At 38.2% G+C, this 21,947-nt stretch overlaps 1 protein-coding gene across 5 annotated transcripts in view; it reads left to right on the top strand.

Annotated features, from left to right (window-relative positions):
• Nucleotides 1-21,947, top strand: part of EXOC4 (exocyst complex component 4) — a 725,477-nt gene that overhangs the window by 73,127 nt on the left and 630,403 nt on the right. For all 5 annotated transcript variants that reach the window (XM_032304527.1, XM_032304528.1, XM_032304529.1 and 2 more), the window contains exon 6: nucleotides 13,456-13,699. In XM_032304527.1, coding sequence (XP_032160418.1) covers nucleotides 13,456-13,699 — 244 coding nt within the window. The remainder of the gene's footprint in view (nucleotides 1-13,455; nucleotides 13,700-21,947) is intronic.

Genomic DNA, 21,947 nt, shown 5'->3' with positions numbered 1-21,947 from the left:
AAAGTTCTCCACAACAATGTGATGCCTTTTGAGGTACTTCTGTCCAGAGGTTGGGGCCTCCCTTGGCATTTTAAATCAGTTGTTCCTCAAGTATCCTTCATTTGCTATTAAATATGTTGGTTGGTTTCTATGATTAATCATAAGTAGAGTTGAGGACTATATATAATGGAGGCAAAATAGAATTAATAGTTCAGATATTTATAAATGTAAAAATGAAGCAAGGCCAGAGTTTAATTAAAATACATGTGTTTATTATGAATAGGTGATGAATATAACCATCATTATGTATTTCCTTCTAGATTAATAAATCTTAGTATTTTTCCAGATTTGATTCAGATTCTTTAAAAAAAATTTATAGGTACACTTGAAACCCCCCCATGAATGCATGAATTCTTCCTCAATTCCTTTCTTCTCTCTTCTACCCTTTTGGTAACTACTATTTTGAAATTGTTCCATATCTTTTTCCTGTATGTTTGCATACTTTTACTGTGTGTATGTATGTATATATATATTGTGTATTTATAAATACAGAAACAATATGTATAGTTTACATGTTTATATATGTATATATTTGTATGTAAGTGTTACAATATTGTGTATGTTTGTTTATATATACAAAGTATATTATTTTGAGTATTTTAGGGCATAAGTAAATTGTGTAGCTTAATTTACATATTTACTTAAGTTTAATGATATAATTTAATGAATTTACTGATTTTGTATCATATGTATCATTCTACTACTTGGGTTTTGAGCTCAACATTGCACTTTTTTGGATTTTCTTATGTTATGATGTAGCTCTCGTTTAACTACTGTGTAGTATTTTATTATATAATCACAATTTATCCATTCTTCTATTGATAGACAAGTTATAAGTTTACAGTTTTTTATTATTAGGAACCTTATAGCAGTGAGTATTGTTGTACACTGTAGGACAGTTTATAAACTGTAGGACAGTTTCCCAGCTACTGATCTCTTGGAAATGGGTTGTAGATATATCGGAGATACTGAACTCTTCAGCCTTTGGTGTAACCAGTCTGGTCTTGGGGCAATTGGAATCTCTAGGCAAGTTCTCTTAGCTACATGCAGTCATCCCCATTTATCCTTGTTGTGCTGGGTAAGTACTGTTATTTTCTATATGTGCCACGATGCCTCCAAAGTGAAGAAGCCCTATTCCTTGGGGGCCATGTGTGTTGTATCTGTATAGGAATGTTGTGCATTTTAAACTTCACTTGCCAAGTAGCTATTTATTTTATTATTATTATTATTATTATTATTATTATTATTATTATTATTATTATTTCAAGCAAGAGAGCAGGTGGGGAGGGGCAGAGGGAGAGAGAGACACTCTTAAGTGGAGTCCAACACTGGGTTTGATTGTATGACCTTGATATCATGACCTGAGCCAAAATCAAGAGTCAGACTTTTAACTGACTGAGCCACACAAGTGCCTCTGCAGATAGCTTTTTAAAGTTATTGTACCAATGTAGATTTCTTTGAATTATGCAAGAGCTTTTGTTTCTCTATTTCTTTCCCTTAAAATTGGCTTTGACTTTTAATTTTTGCAAATGGATTTTCACAAATCTGATAGGCTCTGTGTTTTTATTATTTTAGTTTGTAATTTTAGTTTGCATTTCTGAGGTTTCTAGAGGTGTTGAGAATCTTTCCATGTATATGAATCATTTCGGTCTCTTATAAATTGTCATTTGCCAGGTTTTTGTTAGGCCATTTTTTTTTATTACTGTTATAAGAGAGTTAAGTGGATGCTAATCATTTTTCTGTTTTTCTACCCATGCCTTGTAGTTAATCAGTTTCATGAGTTTCTGGTTTATTCTTCCTGTGTTTCTTCTTAAATCTTCCATGAAGGGGAATTTTACTTTAGATACTCTCTTATATTTTGCTATTCTCACTTTATATCCTAGAAATCACTCCATTTTAGTTTGTATAGATGATGCTTTCTTACTATTTTTTTAAAGATTTTATTTATTTATTTGACAGAGATCAGGAGTAGGCAAAGAGGTAGGCAAAGAGAGAGAGGGAGAAGCAGGCTCCCTGCTGAGCAGAGAGCCAGATGTGGGGCTCGATCCCAGGACCCTGGGATCATGACATGAGCTGAAGGCAGAGGCTTAACCCACTGAACCACCCAGGTGCCCTGGCTTTCTTACTATTTTTTTTAACCCTTGCATACTTCTCCATTATGGTGATTTATCATAGTTCAGCCACACTCTTATGTAAGGGTATGTAGATTGTTTACCATATTTTGCCTTTATAAGTAGTGATGTAATGAATAACATTGTGCATATGTATTTTCATAATGTTGGAGGTATCATTAGGGTAAACATCTAGAAGAGATAGCTCAGTCAAAAGAGAAGGCCATACGTATTTTTTTGGTATGACTAAGTTCCCCAGGAGAGTGGTACCAGCTTGCATTGTACCACGAGTGTGTGAGAGTGCTCGTTTTCCCCACAGCCTTGCCAAATTATGTTGTTAGACCTTTTAATTTGTACCCATTTGATGGGTGAAAATGGTATCACAGTATTATTTAATTTACATTTCTCTTACTATGAGTCAGTTTGAACAATTTTCTGTAAGGAAATTTTAAAGCCCATTTTGATTTTTTTGTGAGTTGTCATTGTCTTTCATCTACTTTTTTTCTGTTTTGTCTTTAAATCTCTTATTCTGTTACAAATCAATGGATTTCCTAATATTGAACCAATTTTTCATTTCCTAGAATAAATGCCTCTTGATGATGGTGTGTTACTTTCTCAGTGTGGGGGTAAATTCTGTTTGCTAATATTTTACTTTGACTTTTTGCATTGATGTTTATAAAGGATATTAGCCTACTGTCTAAATCATACCAGATTTTGCCTTCAATACAGTAATTTGCTTCATAAAAGTAACTGGGAAGCTTTTCGTCATTTTCAGTGCTCTAGAACAATTTATGGAGCATTGGGATTCTCTGATACTTGAAGGTTAGGGAATTTCCCTGTGAAAATTTGGATCTGATATTTTTTCATATTTTTGCTTTTTGTTAATTTTCTGTCTTTTTTCCTGTGTAGCTTGTTCTCTTCAAGCATTCTGTCTCTGTTGGGATCAATTTTAATAATGTGTGTTTTTCTAGGAAATTATTGATTTCATTTAATTTTTCAAATTTTATCTATACAGAGATCAGTATTTTCTTCTGCTTTTGAAATTTCCTTTTCTCTTTTTGTCTTTTTATTTGCACTAGCTCCCTTTTCTTGATCAAAATAGCTGGTGGTTTGTCTATTGTGTTAGGGTTTTTTGTTTTGTTTTTGTTTTTAATTTTCAAGAAATAACTAGTATTTTGATTATTGATTAGGGCATTTTTCTGTTCTCCACCTCATTTTCTGCTTTTATCTTTTTTTCCTTCTTTGTGCTTTCTTTTGGTTTATTTTTTCTTCTGATCTAGACAACATATATTTTCTTATATATATTCTCATATATTTTCTTATTTATTTATTTATTTATCTAAAGATTTTATTTATTTATTTGACAGACAGAGATCACAAGTAGGCAGAGAGGCAGGCAGAGAGAGAGGGAAGCAGGCTTCCCGCAGAGCAGAGAGGGGCTCCATCCCAAGACCCTGGGATCATGACCTGAGCCGAAGGCAGAGGCTTAACCCACTGAGCCACCCAGGCGCCCCTCTTATTTATTTCTTAAATCATATATTTTCTTTCAGTTTTACTGATAAAAGTGTTCAGTGACAAGAATTTTTCTCAACACCTTAAATGCATTCCATAGACCTTGATATTTGATGTTCCCATTATCATTTTTAAAATATTGTCTCATTTCAATTTGTATTAGATAAAAATCCATTGTTTTAAAAGTTTTTTTTATTTATTAGAGAGGGAGAGAGAGAAAGTGCATGAGTTGGGGGTGTGTTGGGAGGGGCAGAGGGAGAGGTAGAGGGTGAAGCAGACTCTTTACTGAGCAGGGAGACTGATGGCTGCAGAGCTCGATCCCAGGTCCCTGGGATCATGACCTGAGCTGAAGGCAGACGCTTAACTGACTGAGCCACCTAGGCACCCCTTGATACAAGTGTTTTTAGCAGAAGAATTTTATTTTCTCTTAATCCTTTCTAGCTTTTTTGCGTTAAGTTCAGAGAGTATTGTTGGTAATAATTTTACTTCATGGAACTTACATTTTCTCTGTGACAATACATGACCATTGTTTGTGAATGTCCCATGGGTGCTTGAGTAAAAGGTACTGTTGGGCTCCGTTATCAAAGGAACGAGACTGAGACAAAGTGAAAGTTATGCAAAGCTTGATTCTATGCCAAGCATTAGAAGTTAGACTGATCGACCAGGGCCGCCTCTGAAGAGGGCGACCCCGTCTGGATCTCACAGGCTGGTTTTATAGGGTGTAACGGCAGACCCAAGGTACGTGGCTTCTATTGTTAAGGCGTTTATTCCTGGAATCGATACCTGGAACTGATACCAGGAACTACTGGGGCGTTTATTCCTGGCATGAAGTCCGTGGATTTAAAGAACAATATGGCTACCTAGGCAATATGGAGTCGCTCTGGCTAAGCAGGCCCTAATAGTTAAACAGGTTTTAACATTAAATTGGCCCTAACAGGTACATTCTTGGTTATCAGGTATAGAGTTGATATATATCCATAAGATCTGCATTATTTAATTATTGTTTAGGTCTTCGATCTCCTTTTTTTTTTTGTGTTTGTGATGTATTCAAGTTTTCTATTAGTGGGTTTTCCCCTGTATCTCTGCCTCCCTTGTAGTTTTTGTTTCAAAATGGTAGCTGCTGTTTAATTTGGTATGTCAGTATTCGTAAGCCTTGTTGTGAATTGTGGCATGTGATATTAAAAGATGCCCTTCGTCTTAATGGTTAATGATTTTTGACTGGTGTCTTTTGTTTATTCTATATTTCTAGCCTTTCTAAATTACTAGTTTTGAGATCTGTGTATAGCCTATTGTTGGGTCCTGCTTTGTGACTCAGATTGAAAATCCCTTTCTTATAATAAGTGAGTATGATCCATTGATGTATATTGATAAGACTAATGTTTTGTCTCAGCTCTATTGTAGTATTTTTTTTTAAAGATTTTATTTATTTATTTGACAGACAGAGATCACAAGTAGGCAGGGAGGCAGGCAGAGAGAGAGGAAGAGAAGCAGGTTCGCTGCTGAGCAGAGAGCCTGAAGTGGGGCTCGATCCCAGGACTGTGGAATCATGATCTGAGCTGAAGGCAGAGGTTTTAACCCACTGAGCCACCCAGGCGCCCCTCTTTTCTAGTATTTTATAAATATGTATATTTGCTATGTTTCTTTTTCTCTGAGATATTCTTTGTTCCTTAAACACTTTTTTGTTGTTGTTGTTTAGGAGGTGTTCTTTTCCGCTAGCAATTGTCTTTTTAATGTTTTAAAAACATAGGAAAAGTGCTCCTAGTCCCTTTTTAATGCTTTAATCTTTCCCTCTCACATTTCTGTTTTTGTGGATATCCTTTAATCCCCGTCTTTTGCCTAAATAACAACATGACTTCATTATCCTTTCTTTTCTGCTAGCTTCTATTTGTGTTAATTTTTACTTTTTATTGTTTATAATGTATTTGTCTTAGCTATCTTCCATTCACACCTGCCAGTTGTGTTTTTATCTTAAATCTACACTTAATTGTTTTAAATGCTCATCATCAATCTTTTTTGCTGAAGTTTTCCCACTTATCTCTTGGCTCATCAAAAGATTCCTTAAGAAAAGGCTCATGGGTGCAGAATTCCTTTAGTAGGTCCTGTAGCCTTGGTACTTAAAGGACAGCTTAGATGGGTATAAATTCATTAGTTTACAATTTTTACTTACTGATATTCTTTTTTTTATTATAAAATGCTACTTCATTATTATCTTCCTTTGTGTGTTTTATGAAAATTCTTTTTTTTTTTTAATTAAAATTTTTTATTTACCTTTAAGTTGGTTAACATACAGTGTATTATTAGGTTCCTGGTGGAGTTTAGTGATTCATCAGTTACATATAACACCCAGTGCTCATTACAACAAGTGCCCTTCTTAATGCCTATCACCTATTTAGCCCATCCCTACCCACCTCCCCTCCAGCAACCCTTAATTTGTTTCCTATAGTTAAGAGTCTCTTGGGACACCTGAGTAGCTCAGACCATTAAGTGTCTGCCTATGGCTCACATAATGATTCCCAGGGTCCTGGGATTGAGCCCTGTGTTGGGTTCCCTGCTCAGTGGGGAGCCTGCTGCTTCCTCTCCCTCTGCCACCGCCCCCCACCCCAGCTTGTGCCTGCTTGCTCTCTCTCAAAAGAGTAAGTAAAATCTTAAAAAAAAAGTCTCTTATGGCTTGCCTTTCTGATTTCACCTTGTTTTATTTTTCCTTACTTTCTCCTATGTTCATCTGATTTTTTTCTTAAATTACATCTATGAGTGAAATCATGATATTTGTCTTTCTCTGACTTACTTTTTTTTTTTTTTAAAGATTTTTATTTATTTATTTGACACACAGAGAGAGGTTACAAGTAGGCAGAGAGGCAGGCAGAGAGAGATAGCGGGGAAGCAGGCTCCCTGCTGAGCAGAGAGCCCAATGCGGGACTCCATCCCAGGACCCTGAGATCATGACCTGAGCTGAAGGCAGAGGCTAAACCCACCGAGCCACCCAGGCGCTCTATGACTGACTTATTTTGCTTAACAAAATACCCTCTAGTTCTATCCATGTTATTGTGAATGGCAGGATTTCATACTCTTTGATGTCAGAGCAATATTCCATTGTATATATATGTATCACGTCTCCTTTATCCATTCTCCTGTTGATGGACATCTGAGTTATTTCCATATTTTGGTAGTTGTGGACATTTCTGTTATAAACATTGAGGTTCATGTGCCTCTTTGAATCACTATTTTTGTCATCCTTTGGATAAATACGTAGTAGTGCAGTTGCCGGCTCATAGGGTAGTTCTATTTTTAACTTTTTGAGGAATCTCCATACTGTTTTTTCAGAGTGGCTGCACCAGTTTGCCTTGTTTGGCCTTGTAAGTTGTGAGCCTGTAGACCTTGACGACTTTTTAACCTAGGAACTTAACAGTTGTAATAGGGTATGCCCTGGAGTTTGTTCGTTTGTTTATTTTTTTTGAATGGCTAATTTTCCCAGGTACCCAATAGGCTCTTTGATTTTGTAGATTCAAGATTTTTTAAAAAATAATTTTAAACAACCTGTTGTTTGTTTTTCTTCTAATATGTTACCTTTTTCTTTGTCTGTCTTCCATTTCTACTACTTTCTCTTTGGTCTTTGTAGTTTTTTCTTTTATTCTCTATTTTGGTTCCCTGAATTTCCTTAATACCCTTTATGAGATACTCATTTGTGTCTGTTTTCTCTTGGGTATTTTATAATTTATTCCTGCCTGAAATAATATCCTTTTTCTTCCATTATCTCTTCTCAGTTTAGTCCATTTGCTTCTCAGACCTTTATTTTATTTGTCCATGTCTGTTCATAGTTTTGGGATTTCTGACTCAAGATGGCTTCGTATCTGCAGGTTCTTGTTTGAATATATTTCTTCCATCTGGAGTGTTGCTAACTAATATTCTTGCACTTCAAGATAGTTTTGTTGCAAGAAATTTTCCTCTTTTAATGTGTGGTGGATTTTCTGACAACCTTCTCCCCCATACCTTCATAAGAATTTGTTCATTTTTTCCTGCTCTCTTTTTATGGGTTTAGGGTGTTTAATTGAATTCCTAGATCATTGGCTCCCTCTTCTGTCAGCATAGCAAAATCCAAATACTTGAGTGTATTATTTGTTTTGATGGTAGGAGAAGGTTGTTCTCAGAATTTTGGCTCTCTCTTGGTGTCCTGAATTTTCTCTTTATGCTTCTTTCTCCCTTCACTATCCAGTAGCCAAAGGACATTTCTCTCTTCCTTTTGTCTGATTTCTCCCAGAGAAGCTGGGGGTCTCAAATACTGGTCCTACAAATTATCTTCTCTTAAACTCTCTTCCCTCTAGTCCACACTCTCATCTCTTTGGATACTTTTTGAGTATCTGAAATGTAGGGTGGTCATAGTCTTTTTTAGATCAGTCTTAGGATCATCGCTAACGTCCTAGTTTTTTCATGGTTCTTCAATAGCCTGCTTTTGCTTGCAACAAAGCCTTGTGGCAGAGCAGAGGTGGGCCAGGAACCTGGGAGATTCTTTGATAGGATTAGGTGTTTTTTTCTTATTTTTATTTATAGTTGTTGTGAATTTGGGGGCATTTTTAATCTGCAGGTTATCTTGAGGGTATGATTTGTATGAGATTTGTTTGTTCTTCTGGCTGTTCTGTGTTGTTTTTGGAGGAAATAAGGAGAAATGGGGAATTCAGTAATTTCCATTGTCTCTAGCAATCCAGGAGTTCCTAAAGCTAGGTGTTGTAAAAGTACATTTTCCCCCCCTTTCTTGGGGGTTTGTTTTGTGTTTTGATGTCATATTACCTCCTTTAATATACACAGTTGTGTAGGTAATATTATTTCCATTTTACCGATGGGAAAGTTGAAGTCTTGCAAGATTTAATGACTTCAGAGAGATTTACCCAGTTAGATTGTGGTAGAGTTGATAATCAGATTTAAAGTCCTATGAGGCCCCACTCTTGCTCTTTTTACTACATCATATTATCTCTTTGGGCAATTGAACTCACAAAACCCAACACATATTATTGAATATTAATATAAACATTTTTTTCATCTGTTCCTTGTGTCTTCTCTTATCCTCTTGCCCACTTAAAGTTTTTAGTAGCCACTTTTCCACTGGTGGCTACTCCTTGACTTTCAAAGATGCATCTTCCTTGCTCTAAAAGAGATCATGTATGTTAAGCGCTGTCCCAAGGGAGACTGAACAGTATCGTTTTGGTTGTTTTTATCGTAATAGTCTACCCTTCACTCTCGCTCCCCTTGAAACATACCATCATTTCCCCCTTAGCCCACTTTCACTTATGGGCGGACCTGGGCACATTCATTGTGCTTTCCTTCTCCACTTCCGGGATGAAACTATTCCTGCGCTGGGACTATAAACACCCTTAGCTTCATGTAAATGATGGTCCCTAGTACAGAGTTGGCAATAACTTTTGGCAGCCTCCTTTCAGTAGGGTGTTATATTGTCTGTAGTTTCCTTTAAAATAATTTAATCTGCACCTTAGGGGTGCTTAGTTAACATTTCTGAAGTACCTTAATCAGGAATCCACACTTCAGGGGTAGTTAGTTAACATTTGAAAGACCCTAATCAAGATTCTATACTCCAGGGGCAACCCGTGCATTAGAGACTGTTCTCTCATCTGTACCAGTGGGTGCATTAATTAGAATAAAAGATGTTAGAGGTAATTTTTCATTGGTGAGATGAATGGTATTTAAGATAAATAGTTGACCAGGTATCTCCACTGGGATGTGGGTGGAAGATAAGGATTTGATGAGACCAGAAGCGTCTGTAGGTATAGAGCTTGATTTGGTCCTGTGCTTGTAGCCTCGGTAGAGGACTTGTCGGCTCATCTAGCCAGTGGTGCGTGTGAAGTCTCTCTAACACCCAGTGGGCTAGATCTTGCCTGCCTCGGCCTGCTTCTCCACACATACATTGTTGGACACATATTCTGGCTCCATTCCTTTTTTCTATTGCTTGTCCACAGAGATGTTACTTTCAGTTTTGAATCAGACTATTTCTTCATAACTTCTTAGTTTCTATTTTGTGTATAACTATCTTGAGATTGGGTATCTCAACTATGAATTTATAGTGCCATTTTGACCAGAATTACTATTAAGTGGTAACTTTCTTATTTTCTATTTGAGAGCATTGTCATTCTCCTGAGGCAAGATTCCTGCCTGTGGGGGCAGGTTGTGGGTATGTAATTCTCTTGGTACTTTATTGGGTTAAGTAGGCTTGGTGAGTTTTTTGAAGTTTCCTTTTTATATTGAATTCTGTTCAATAGTGACACAGTTCTCCTGTTATATAGACATAATGTTCTTGAATACAACATGTAAATGAAGTTATGGATGTAGGTCAAAATCAGATCTGCCATATCTGTATACTTTAGTTACCATGCAGAGCATAAAGCATGATATTTACCAGGAGTTTCTGTGGTAAACACTACCGTTATCTCTTACAATTTAACATGTACAAATCTTAAGTTAAATAATGAAGCTTATTCAGTACAAAGTTAAAGTGTATCACCTGGGTTCTTGTGCAGATTTGATGACATGTGTATATAGCCATGGTGCATGTTACTCATATTTTCTTACCAAACATACCAAGAAAAGAAAGCAGTTACGGACTAGTCTCGTTGCTTCCTGTACTCACTGGGAAACAAAAGGTAGTTTTCTTTTATAGAAGACTTACCTGCTTAAGTGGATTATTCACTTTCTCTGTAATTTTTAAAATGGGCTATGTAATCTAGGTGCACAGAATTGGTTATAGGCCATGGAACCAGAGATGTATAGATTTACTCTAAGTTGATAGAATCATGGAATTGTGGAGCTTGGGAGAACTGGAGATAGCATCCAGGTAATTGTTTCATGAGTCCCAAAGTGTCTTTGTTAAACCTTCATGAATCCATGCTTAGCCTCAAACCACTTAGGCATGTATACCTACACATCCGTATCTTCCTCCTTCCTTCCCTGTCTATGCGTGTAATAAAAAACAGTTGGGGCCAATGGGATTTTAGTAGTAATAGTGGGGAAGAACATGAAAATCTTAGTATTTAGCACTGTTCTGCCACTGAGGGTCTTCAAAAGCAGGTTCAGGAAATCCTCACTTGACAAGTCTCTTCAGAGCAAAAAGATCAGAGAGAACTGGGTGAGAGAGTATAGTATTTCTAATTATAAAGTGTTCTTAAACCTGCACTTTGAGTACTGTATCACTGTAGATACAAGGGAATGAATGGTTTGGTGTTAAGTTGTTTGGAAGTATGTACATTTTGTTCTGATGGTGGTGGGAGGCTCGTACTGAATTTCAGCTATATTATTTTTGTACAAGACTTTTTCCATAAAGCACCAATAATTCTATCTGACCTCACCGTGATTATTGGACTAGTCTTCATGGTTGATTATATTATCCTTTTAAATTGCCTTTTAATTTTCAGCTGATGTAAGTGAAATAGATAATATAAATTAATTAATATTGGATCTCTCACTGTTTATGCTCTAGGAGATTTCAGGAGACAAACAGAAAGATAAGGTTCGAAACAAATGTGCCATTTGAGGCTCTGGCATGTTATTATTCATACCTTGCTTATTTGTTATTTTTTAATAGGCTCTCTATCATATTAGTGCACATATAAGTAGCTATATGCCACACCGTCTAGGGGCTCGTGGATCTTACTACATTTATCTCCTCACCAATCACTCTTGTGGCAGATGCTTGTGACACACAGGTGGCCCCTTGCTTGTGTCTGTTTGTGACTCATATGTGCTCCTTCGTGAAGATCATTTTCTCTCAGCTAAATTTCTATTACTTTTTTCCCTGCCTGAAGCTCTGGTTATAGTTGTGCTTCATTCCAGCTGCGCCCCGCCCCCAACCTGCAACGTGCTGAATTTAGATGGCTCCTTGGCTGCTAAGTATTTCTCTCTTCTTGCTGCCGGGATTGGTTTTGCAGGATGGAGGAAGAAGTCTGTGGCCTGAGGGGTCCAGTTCTTAAAGTATAAAACAAAACCAGTAACTAAAATGTCAATTTTTGGATTTTCACATTTGGAAATATCAATGCCTTATGTTTTGTTTTTTTGTTTGTGGTTTTGGGTTTTTGTTTTTGTTTTTTGCTGTCAAAATTGTAATCTTCACAGGCTTAAGCCACCTTGGTTCTACTCCCGGCTTTACTAGTCTTACAATTTTTTAAATGAGATACCACCTCTTCAAATGTGCTCTGTGTTGCAAAGAAAATCCTAGGAATTTGGTTCTTCTTGCTGTGCTTCTGTCTCTCCACATGGTTTTCAGCCTCGTGGATAAATACAAGGAGGACGTCTTCAATGAAAACAAGCTTGTTGAAGTAATTATATCCTGTATGTCCTTAAATGCTTTTGGTTCGTATTGAAGTGCATTTTACGAGTTGGGAACATGAATAGAAGGGATTGGAGAGAATAGCGTGCGTATCATCTGAGGTAGGGGTTTTGGAGACTCTGTGCAGTGGTTACATGGATTTACTGCCCGTAGTGGGGTATTTTCATTCTTCCCTAATCAGTAGATTGCAGTGCATTCCAGTGGTGCTGGACCACCTGGAGTGGACTCGTGGTGTCGTTGAGCTTGACTTCCCCCAAAGAAGAAGGTATGCAGTCTTTCAGGTTATCACATATTTTAAAAACCTGTGAGTTGTTTTGAAGAATAGAGAGGGAAGGATGGGGAAGACTTGAACTGTTAGGGTCCATCTTCTGGCTTTTACTCACTTTCGCTTTATTCTATCTAAATCCAACCATTGTTAAAACGAGAGAATTATTTTTGGGTATTTTGGGGCACATATTTGTGTGTGTGTGCATTAGTCGGAAGGGAGGGCCTGTGGTTTTCAGTCGGTCATGGAGGTCTCAGATCCCCATCGCTCGCTCTCCCCAGCTTCTCAGTGGGGGGTAAGAACCACGGGGCTAGGCTGCCCTCTTCCGTCCCAAAGCCTGCAGACCTATGGGGACTTTTGACATATAAAATTATTTCTCAGAAAACTAACAGGGATTTGCAAGACCCATTTTCAGTAGAGTGTGTTATGGTAGACCTATGTTTAGAGAAAAGTAGAAGGTGGTTCTTTGGTATGTATGGAAAGTCTTCATTACTCTTTTCCTCAGAGTCGTGTCTCACTTTGCACATACCGTTTTTCAGTTTTCTTCATCTCTTGTCATTTGTTTAAACTAATTTACCTTATTTAACTTACCTCTTTTTATCAAGTTACTTACCTTTTGTAAGGATTAAATAAGAGTTTTGAGACTGTGGCTCTCAGGAATTCTCCCATAGCACCAAGTATGGCATTTTATCAACAGCGAGTGCTTAATAAATGTCATGAACGGACTGGCTCATTGTGGAAGTGGCTGTCCGTGGAAAACTTTCTGTGGAGATTTCCTTGTTTTTAATGGCTTCCACCTCTTATTTTAACTGATGGCTATGATTTGAGGAATGTAACTGTTACTTTGTGATTCTTAGTCACTATGTGAATATAATTTTGGGGGGATATATATATATTTTTAAACTTCTGTTTTATTTTTCAGTGTTCCAAGATTCATTGTTTATGCACCACACCCAATGCTCCATGCAATACGCGCCCTCCTTAATACCCACCACCAGGCCCGCCCATCCCCCACCCTCCTTTCCTCCAAAACCCTCAGTTTGTTTCTCAGAGTCCACAGTCTCTCATGGTTTGTTTCCCCCTTGAAAAGTCTTCTCTAATTCCTTTAAGGCGGTAATCAAAGCTGTGATCCCATTTATTCAGTGCGCTCTGTTTTTGAATCTTGCAATGGAACCTTTTTCTTTTCTTTTTTTCTTTTTTTCCAGCAAGGGAGATGAACCTGCAGGACATCAAGGAGGATTTGGAATCGGATCCAGAGGAGAACAGCACCCTTTTTATGGGCATCCTCATCAAGGGGCTGGCCAAACTGAAGAAGATTCCAGAGACTGTTAAGGCGATCAAAGAACGCTTGGAGCAGGAGCTACAGCAAATTGTGAAGAGGTCTACAACCCAGGTAGCAGACAGTGGCTATCAGAGAGGAGAGAACCTCACTGTGGAGAACCAACCAAGGTAAATGGGTGTGCAGTTTGTAGTTTTGGAAATTCTACATTTTCTAGGATGGGGGCTAGGTGAACAAGTTTTTGTTGATGTTATTTCTTGAACTTGGGGTACTAGAGCCCATACAAACTCAGATTGGTGAAAATAGCTGAATAGGCATTATTGGTTTGAAAAGTTTTAAAGCATATTGTTCATACTCAAATGAAGAAAACTATTGAATATTAAATACTAAGCATTATTCAAGGCATTTATGTATATTATTTCATTTATTCCTACGACCACTCTATGAGCTACTTATTAGCGTCTACATTTTACAATTAGGGAAACTGGGGCTCAAACACTAATAATTAGTTCAAGGTCACAGATGAAGTGGCTGGCCTTGGAATTGATGCATCTCTGTGGCCTTTCCTCTGTCCTCAGCTTTCTCCTTTGATGTGTGGTGATATTTGCCAATAAGGCAAAGAGGTTTCAGGAATTCCTGTATCTATTTAAAATAGCTAATGGGGGCGCCTGGGTGGCTCAGTGGGTTAAGCCTCTGCCTTCGGCTCAGGTCATGATCTCAGGGTCTCTGCTCGGCAGGGAGCCTGCTTCCTCCTCTCTCTCTCTGCCTGCCTCTCTGCCTGCTTGTGATCTCTCACTATCAAATAAATAAAATCTTTAAAAAAATAAAATAAAATAGCTAATAGGATTTGGATTTCGTAATTCTTGTTTCATAAGGCGAAACTGAAATTGTACTACAGTCCTAACTCTGTCTAACTCATACACTGAGAGATCATGTCTGCCAAACCAGAGTTCAGGGCATAATAGACTAATATCACTTGACTGTGGGACAAGATATTTGAAATTGACTTTTCTAGAAAATCTAAGACATACTCTACACAGGTCTCTGCCACCTCCTTCTCTGCTGTTACCCTCCCCCAACCCTCCATGCTTACCAGGGCAGGGATTTGTCACAGTGGAGGGGCAGGGAGAGACCACTGGAAACTACAGTTTCATGTAGGGGCAGAGGGCAGAGTGGAGCAGGTCTTCTCTCAAATGATGTCAGTTCCTGGGGGGTGCCAGACAGTATGTGGAGGGGATCATAATCTCGTGGACCTGTTGTTAAGGGAATTCTGCTCTTTGTATATAGGACTTAAAAGTTTTTTTCCTTTTTTCTTTTTTTAAGCAAATAACAAATTTAAGGAGAAAGAAGAGCTTACTTAGAATTCCTCAGACTTTAAATATTTTAGAAAAATTAATGTTTTCTATTTGTATTTTCTATATTCTTTGATGTATCTAAATACCTAAATAACATTGACTTTGATTATTCCTTAAAGCTCTTCAAAAATTAATTCCCTTGAACTTCATTCAAAAGTGCAGTTGGTATGGGGCGCCTGGGCGGCTCCGTCGGGTGAGTGTCGGGCTCTTGGTTTCGGCTCGGGTCATGATCTCATGGGTCGTGGAATGGAGGCCTGCATCGGACTCCGCAGTCAGTGGGGAGTCTGCTTGAGGGTTTTCTCCCTCTGCTCCTCCCATCACTCCGTCTCTCAAATAACTAAGTCTTTTAAAAAAAAAAAAAAAAAAGTGCAGTTGGTGAAGAAACTGTCTTCTACCCATCTCCTGCCATAGACCATTTCAAAGCACGTGTTTTGATGGGTTTCGGAGTCAGGCAGACCTGCTTTTGAATGCCAGCTCTATAATCTGAAGAAAATAATCCCCATCTTACAGGATTGCTTGCCCTAGGTGAGGTCACGTGATTACAGTTTAGTAGAGCAGCGCCAGGAAGAACTATTACATGCCTAGGTATCTCTGAACACACGCATTTATTTATTCTTGCTTCCTTCCTGAACTGCCGTGTTCTTTGATCACTCACATTGTGATCCAGAGCGGCTGGGGAATGGTTCTAAATTGAACTTTGCTTTTCTTCTTTCTTTGCCTGGTGCCTGGATTTCCGTGAAGACCTTTTGCCTCCTTACTAATGAACACTCCAAAATTCTGGCTTGCTATTTGCCCTGTTGCTGCAAGTCCCTAGATGAATACACTGAACTTTCATAGGGAAATAACATGACTATAGTGTATATTGGAAATAAAACGAAAGGGCACGGATCAATAACTTTTCTGCAAATCTCATTACAGTACCCTTAAAAGCAATGTGTCTTTCATAGGATTTTGACCCCTTCCTCTTCCATTCCCTAAGCCCCTTCCAGTATTCACAAGTGGAAATTACAGCTGTAGAAGTAGAAATTCAGCATACAGCCCCAGGAAATAATAAATGTTTCCTCTGTGAGGAATGAGTTAGCAGAAGGGTCCCCCCCCCCTGCCCCTGTAAGGTTTTTTGTTGTTGTTGGTATTCAGAGCTTTTGTAGGCAGGATATATTGGACACTGACTGGCAAGTGAACAAGCTGCTGGTCTTGGATCGTATAACACGATCCCATTTTATAAAATGTACAAATCTGAAAAATTGAGCCCAAACTACTAAGAGATAAAATAGTTGAGAGAGAACAAATTTTGGGGGTGAGCCTCTCTTCTTGAGTCTTAGGCTGGGATTCCAAATGACCAATAATTTTGAGTTAGTCTGTGGTGGCTCTGTGCTTGCAGGTGCCTTAAAATTCCCAGACTAATGACCTTGAAAATGTCATTCAGAAGTGATTGGCCTTGTTGCTTCTAGAAGCTGAAAATTTTAGAAGGGATATTGTCAGATTATCCCTTGAAGCTTGCATGGTATTTTATGTTCATCAAACTGTACCGGGATGTGTTAGTGGCGTTTATTTTAGAAAGAAGTCATAATACTTCATATTATTTACAATACAAGAAATCTTATGTAAAAGTACAAGAATCTGGTTTTCTTAAAGTTGGAATGTAGGTAAAAAGAACCATAAATCCTTTTTTACCCCCAATATGCACATTCTTTCCCTCCCCCCCAGTGAATTAACCTCTTCCAGATCATTAGCATATAAATGCTACTCTGAGGCAAGATACCAGTACTATAACTTTCCTTAAAAGTTTTATTGTTCAGCATCATCTTATTAAATATAGTCTGGTTGTGATGCATTGCAGACCTGTTTTCATTTGTCTTTATGTAAAGAGAATTAATGTGGTGTGCTGTTTTGCTAGAAAAGAAGAAGGAACCAGGCTAGTGAATTGTCATGCTTCACTTCCTGCAGAGTCAGAATATTTCCGCAGCCAGTTTTTAAAAATCACTTTGGTGACCCACTTATTTTTTGATACTGGACCTCCCCCCCAACTATCTGTTGTCTATTTATTGGAGAGATAGTCTTTCTGTTCATTCATAATCTATGAATATAAACCTCTGCTTACTATTAAAGAAAAATTCCTGTTGCCAACTCGCTATAAACATAAGAGCAACATGTGCTTTGCTAATCTCCCAGAACCTCCTGCTACCCATAATTTCCTCTGAAAGACAGGCAGTGTCTTCAGTTTCAGATGGCTCATGTGGTCTACAGTCTGGGCAGCTCATTACCCATTTCTTCCTCTCCTGCTGTGTAATTACTGCTTCTTTCCCAAAATCTAGCCCGTGAGCATTTCATAGCATTTTTGTTTCCAAGAAGCTGGAAGAAGTTCTTTAATAATTAACAAATAGGAAAAATCTGAGGAAGAGGTAAAAGAAACAAAATCCTCTCAAGGTTCAATGTCAAGAATATGGAGGAGAGGAAGAAGGGGGAAAGCGAGTGATTGGCATGTGTGAGGCACCTCTTCGGTCTATTTACAAATGGCCCCGTTTAAATTTGGAGGCAGCAAGTCATTGCAGGGGGAGGTGCTGGAGGGCTGCTCAGCTTTAGTAAAACTGCTGGTCTTGAAGAGGGCAGAAGGGGTTGAATGAGTTGAAGCCATGGCTGCTATGGAAACCCGTTTTCCTTTTGGAAAGAGATCTTTTTGCCATGTTCCTTCGTCTTGGTTAAGAATGCAGGAAGATGAAGCGTCTGATCTAAAAGGCAGAGAACATTACATGTTCTGTGCCCACTGGGATAGTAAAGATTTGTGGAAAATACAGGAAAGAAATACGCTTTAATGCTGAAAGTGGTTGTATTTGGATAACGTTGTAGGTTTTTCCTCCCTCTCTATTTTGTAACTGTTATGAAGTTCTAGTGAAAAATTAATTATTTAAGAGTTAAAGTACTAAAGTTACTTTAATCAGAAGAAATCTTTGAAAATGAAAATGCCTAATGAGGGTATCAGTATGGAAACATGTAATTAATACCTATTTGGAGACCAACAGGATCTGGACCATTAGATTACCTTCTATGTTATGTGTGTGTGTGTGTGTGTGTGTGTGTGTGTATGTGTGTGTGTGTGTGTGTCTGTTTGGTTTTGGTTATCTTCTAACTGCTCCTAGAATGGAAGCCTTGAAAGAGAATGAGTTTGCTTTGCTCAGCACCCTGTCCTCAGAGTGTCGCGCAGTGCCCACCTGACCCAATATTTGTTGAATGAAAGAATGAATTCCTACATATGTTGAATATCTATCGTGGACCAGACACTGGCCTGAAACGCCAAAGAAATAAGGCGTAAGTTTAAAGTCCAGAGAGGGAGTAAAGGCATTAATCGGAGAACTTTTCAATAAGTATATTAGTTTATTATGCTCTTCTTCTTCATTTTTGAAATGTGAAATTTTCAATAATATAGGATTTAAATGTTTATTTCCTTTTCAGTGAACTATCTACTTTTCTGGTTTTTTTTTTTTAATTTTTTTTTTATTTGTGAGAACTCTGTATTATGAAAATTAGTTCTTTGGGATTTATTTTATAATTTCCCCTCAATTTTTCTCTTTTGACTTTGTTTATGGTCTATGGTCATACCACTGTGACACACTTGGTCATGGGTTTTTTTTAGACCTGTGGCTGGAGTCAGGCATATGAGTCTTTTTCAAGTAAGTAGCATTTCCTTCCATTTTTTTCTTTTTCTATTAGTTACTTTTCTCCTAAGTCTCTGAAATGTAGGATTTTGTGGGATTGGTCATTTTATTGGACAGAAAAGTCATTTAGGAGCAGCTTTGAAGCAAGGTCAAGCATTTGTCCTTGTGGCTTCGTGTAGCCATTCCCAGCCACTGCATGTAGCACCTGGACATGCTCGGAATCAGGAGGGCCTTGATGTAATTTAGAGGAGTCGTTAATTCGAATCAAAGCAAGCGGGAAGCAAGTAAATTTAACTTCAGTGATTATGATATCATTTGATTAAATCTCTACTTTTGATTACACATATCAGTGAGAACATGCTTTAAATATACTCAACTGTTAAATACTGAAGGGTATGATAGGATGAACCAACGACATACAGAGGAAATTCCACTATTCTTCAACTAGAGCATATCCCCTGCAGCTTTACTGCAGTATTTTTAGAACAAATGAAAGGAGTTAATTCTTTACATGTGGGACTTAATATACCAGTTGTTAACTAAAACATAAAATTTATTACCATGGAAGGTAGTACTGCCTCCAAATCTATGTATGTTCTATTAAGACTTAAGAAATAAATTGGTCATAGCTTTGTGACATATCAGGTCATTAGTAATGTGAGTAATGTTCTTCACTCTCTTGTAAGCATGAAATTGGACAGCTATCTTTCCGATTGTGTATTGTTCTTGGGTGATGATCTTCAGAGCAAGGGTGTTTTGCTAAATGGGACGGGTCTTAATATGGGATTGCTTCAATCTTTATTTATATCTGTCAGGGTAAAAAAACAAACAAACACACACCATCAACAGAACCTGCCTTTGAATTCTCTTGTTTTCCATGGTATTACAGGTTCGAATTAGAGATCATATGAGTTAAAGGACTGGCAGATAAAATCTATTTCATGGTTTATTGATAACATTTAGGTGTCAGCCTTCCTGCTGCGTCCGGACCCCCTACTCTATCTGCAGGTGGTGGGAGCTACCTTAGGTCCTATTTTCTGTACACTTGTTGGTGTTAGATGAAAAGGTATTCCACATTCAAACTGACATGAGGTCTTTCATTGCAATAACACAAATAAAACCCTTGTGTCAAGTGACAGCCTTCCCTTGCTGATGTTTACCATCATGTCAGATGGGATTAAAGCATTGTCTTGAGTCTCTTAGGCTGTATTTCGTACCTTGGGGGCTCTTCTGACTCCTGGCCCATTTCATTACCATCATCTCTAATCAGACCGGACTAGGAGTTAGTAAGAGGGGACTTAACTTTGTGTTTTTGCAGCCTGACCTAGGGCTGGGCACATACTGAATTGCCCAAGAATGTTAATGAATAAGAAAAAGATGCTAAGAAGACAATTTTTTAATAAGAGGAAGTGAATTAAAAAAAAAAAAAAATCTCTGTACCAGGAGTGGGGTTAAGGAGCAGCACCAATGCCATTTGGAAGCTGGAAGTGGAGGGCAATTGAAGTGGAGTATCTGGGTGGGGACAGGGCCCCCCCCCCCAAAGGAGTCTGTGCCTTAGGCAATTCGCGTGCTTGTCAGAGCTTGAGAACACTCCTTACAACATCTCAGACATCACAGAGTTTTCTGCTTTTGTAGTATTTATGCTTTTGTCATCTGATACCTCAGCTGAGCGGCCCTCCCCACTGGCCTCATCAGAGGTGGGGGGTTATTAATCCCAGATTTACTCAGGGAAATGTGAAAGCCAAAATAATTTGACAGTTCACAAAGCTTGATGGTGGCAGAATTAAGAGTAGAAGTAGTCTCTTTCTGTCAGGGAGTTTGCCTTCTGTCTTCTATGAAATTGACGCCCCCAGTTCTTTTCCTGGGCCTGCTTTTGTTTTTCCACCGGAGAAAGGCCGTATCTGCACTGACACATCCGTTCTCCCACCCACACCCCCCGTTGTGATCGATGACAGGCCCCTCAGAGATAGCTGGACATGTGAAAAAGTGCGATCAGCAGCCACAGAGTAAATGGATCTTAATTAGCTCACCTGAGAATTAAACTGATGACTTAGATACCTAAGCCATTCCCCCCTAGGGACCTAGCACATTCTTGTACTAAAAATATGCATCTAACATCTTTAGTTATCTCTGAGCAGTAGATTTATGGATACTTTTTCTAATGTTCTGCTATGATGATGTATTATTTTGGCCCGGGGGAGAGGACTTCCGCCCCTCCCACCCAGCTTCAGTGAGGTATTATACTTGATTCACAACACTGCGTAAATTTAAGGTGTAGAACATGTTGATTGGACACCCTTACATACTGCAAAAATGATCGCTGCCATAGCATTATCTAGCAACTGCATCACGTCAGTTAATTCCCATTTCTTTTTTGTGGGGAGAACTTATGATCTACTCTTAGCAACTTTCAAGTCCATAATATGGTACTAACTCTAGTCACCATGCTATACATTAGCTACCCAGAACTTACACAATTACAGCTGCAAGTTTGTACTATTTGACCAGCTCCCCATTTTCTCCACCCCTAGCCCCTGGCAACCATCGTTCTAATCTGTTTCTTTGAGTTTGGCTTTTTTTTTTTTTTTTAAGATTCCTCGTATGTGAAAACACATAGTATTTGCTAGACTTATTTGCCTTATCCTGATACCCTCAGATTTCATCCATGTTGTCACAAATGACAGGATGTCCCCCTTTCTCCTGGCCAAATCATATTTATTGTACGTATGTATATAGGTGTGTATGTATATGCGTGTATACATACACATGTATACCACATCTTTATCCGCTTGTCCGTTGATGGACACTTACGTTGTTTTCCAATTTTAGCTCTTGGGAGCAATGCTGAAACAAACATGAGAACTCAGACATCTTTTTGAGATCCTGTTTTCATTCCCTGTCATTTCCTTTCAATCCCCAGATACGGTATTGCTGGATCATAGGGGAGTTGCATTTTTAATTTGTTGTGGAACCCCCATACTATTTTTAATAGTGGCTCCACCAATTAACATTGCCAACCAACAGGGCACAAGGATTCTCTCTTCTCCACGCCCTTGCCAATATTTGTTCTTTTGTTGTCATTTGGTGATAGGCATTCTGCCAGGTGTGAGGTGGTATCTCATTTTGGTTTTGATTTGCATTACCCTGATGATGAGTGATGCTAAAGCACCATTTTACGTACCTTTTGGTTTTTTGTATATCTTCCTTGGAAAAATGTCTTATTTAGTTCTCTGCATATTTTTAAATAGGATTGTGTGTATATGCCTTTTTGTTGTGGTTACTGAGTTGTATGAATTCTTTATAGATTATACATATTAATTTTTTATCAGATATATCGTTTGCAAATGTATTTCTTAAAGATTTTATTCATTTGAGAGAGAGAGAGAGAGAGAGCGAGCCCGCGTGTATAA

The sequence above is a fragment of the Mustela erminea genome, chromosome 11, assembly GCF_009829155.1.
Source record: "Mustela erminea isolate mMusErm1 chromosome 11, mMusErm1.Pri, whole genome shotgun sequence".
Taxonomy (NCBI): domain Eukaryota; kingdom Metazoa; phylum Chordata; class Mammalia; order Carnivora; family Mustelidae; genus Mustela; species Mustela erminea.
The sequence above is the reverse complement of the archived record's forward strand: the minus strand, read 5'-3'. Positions and strand labels throughout refer to the sequence as shown.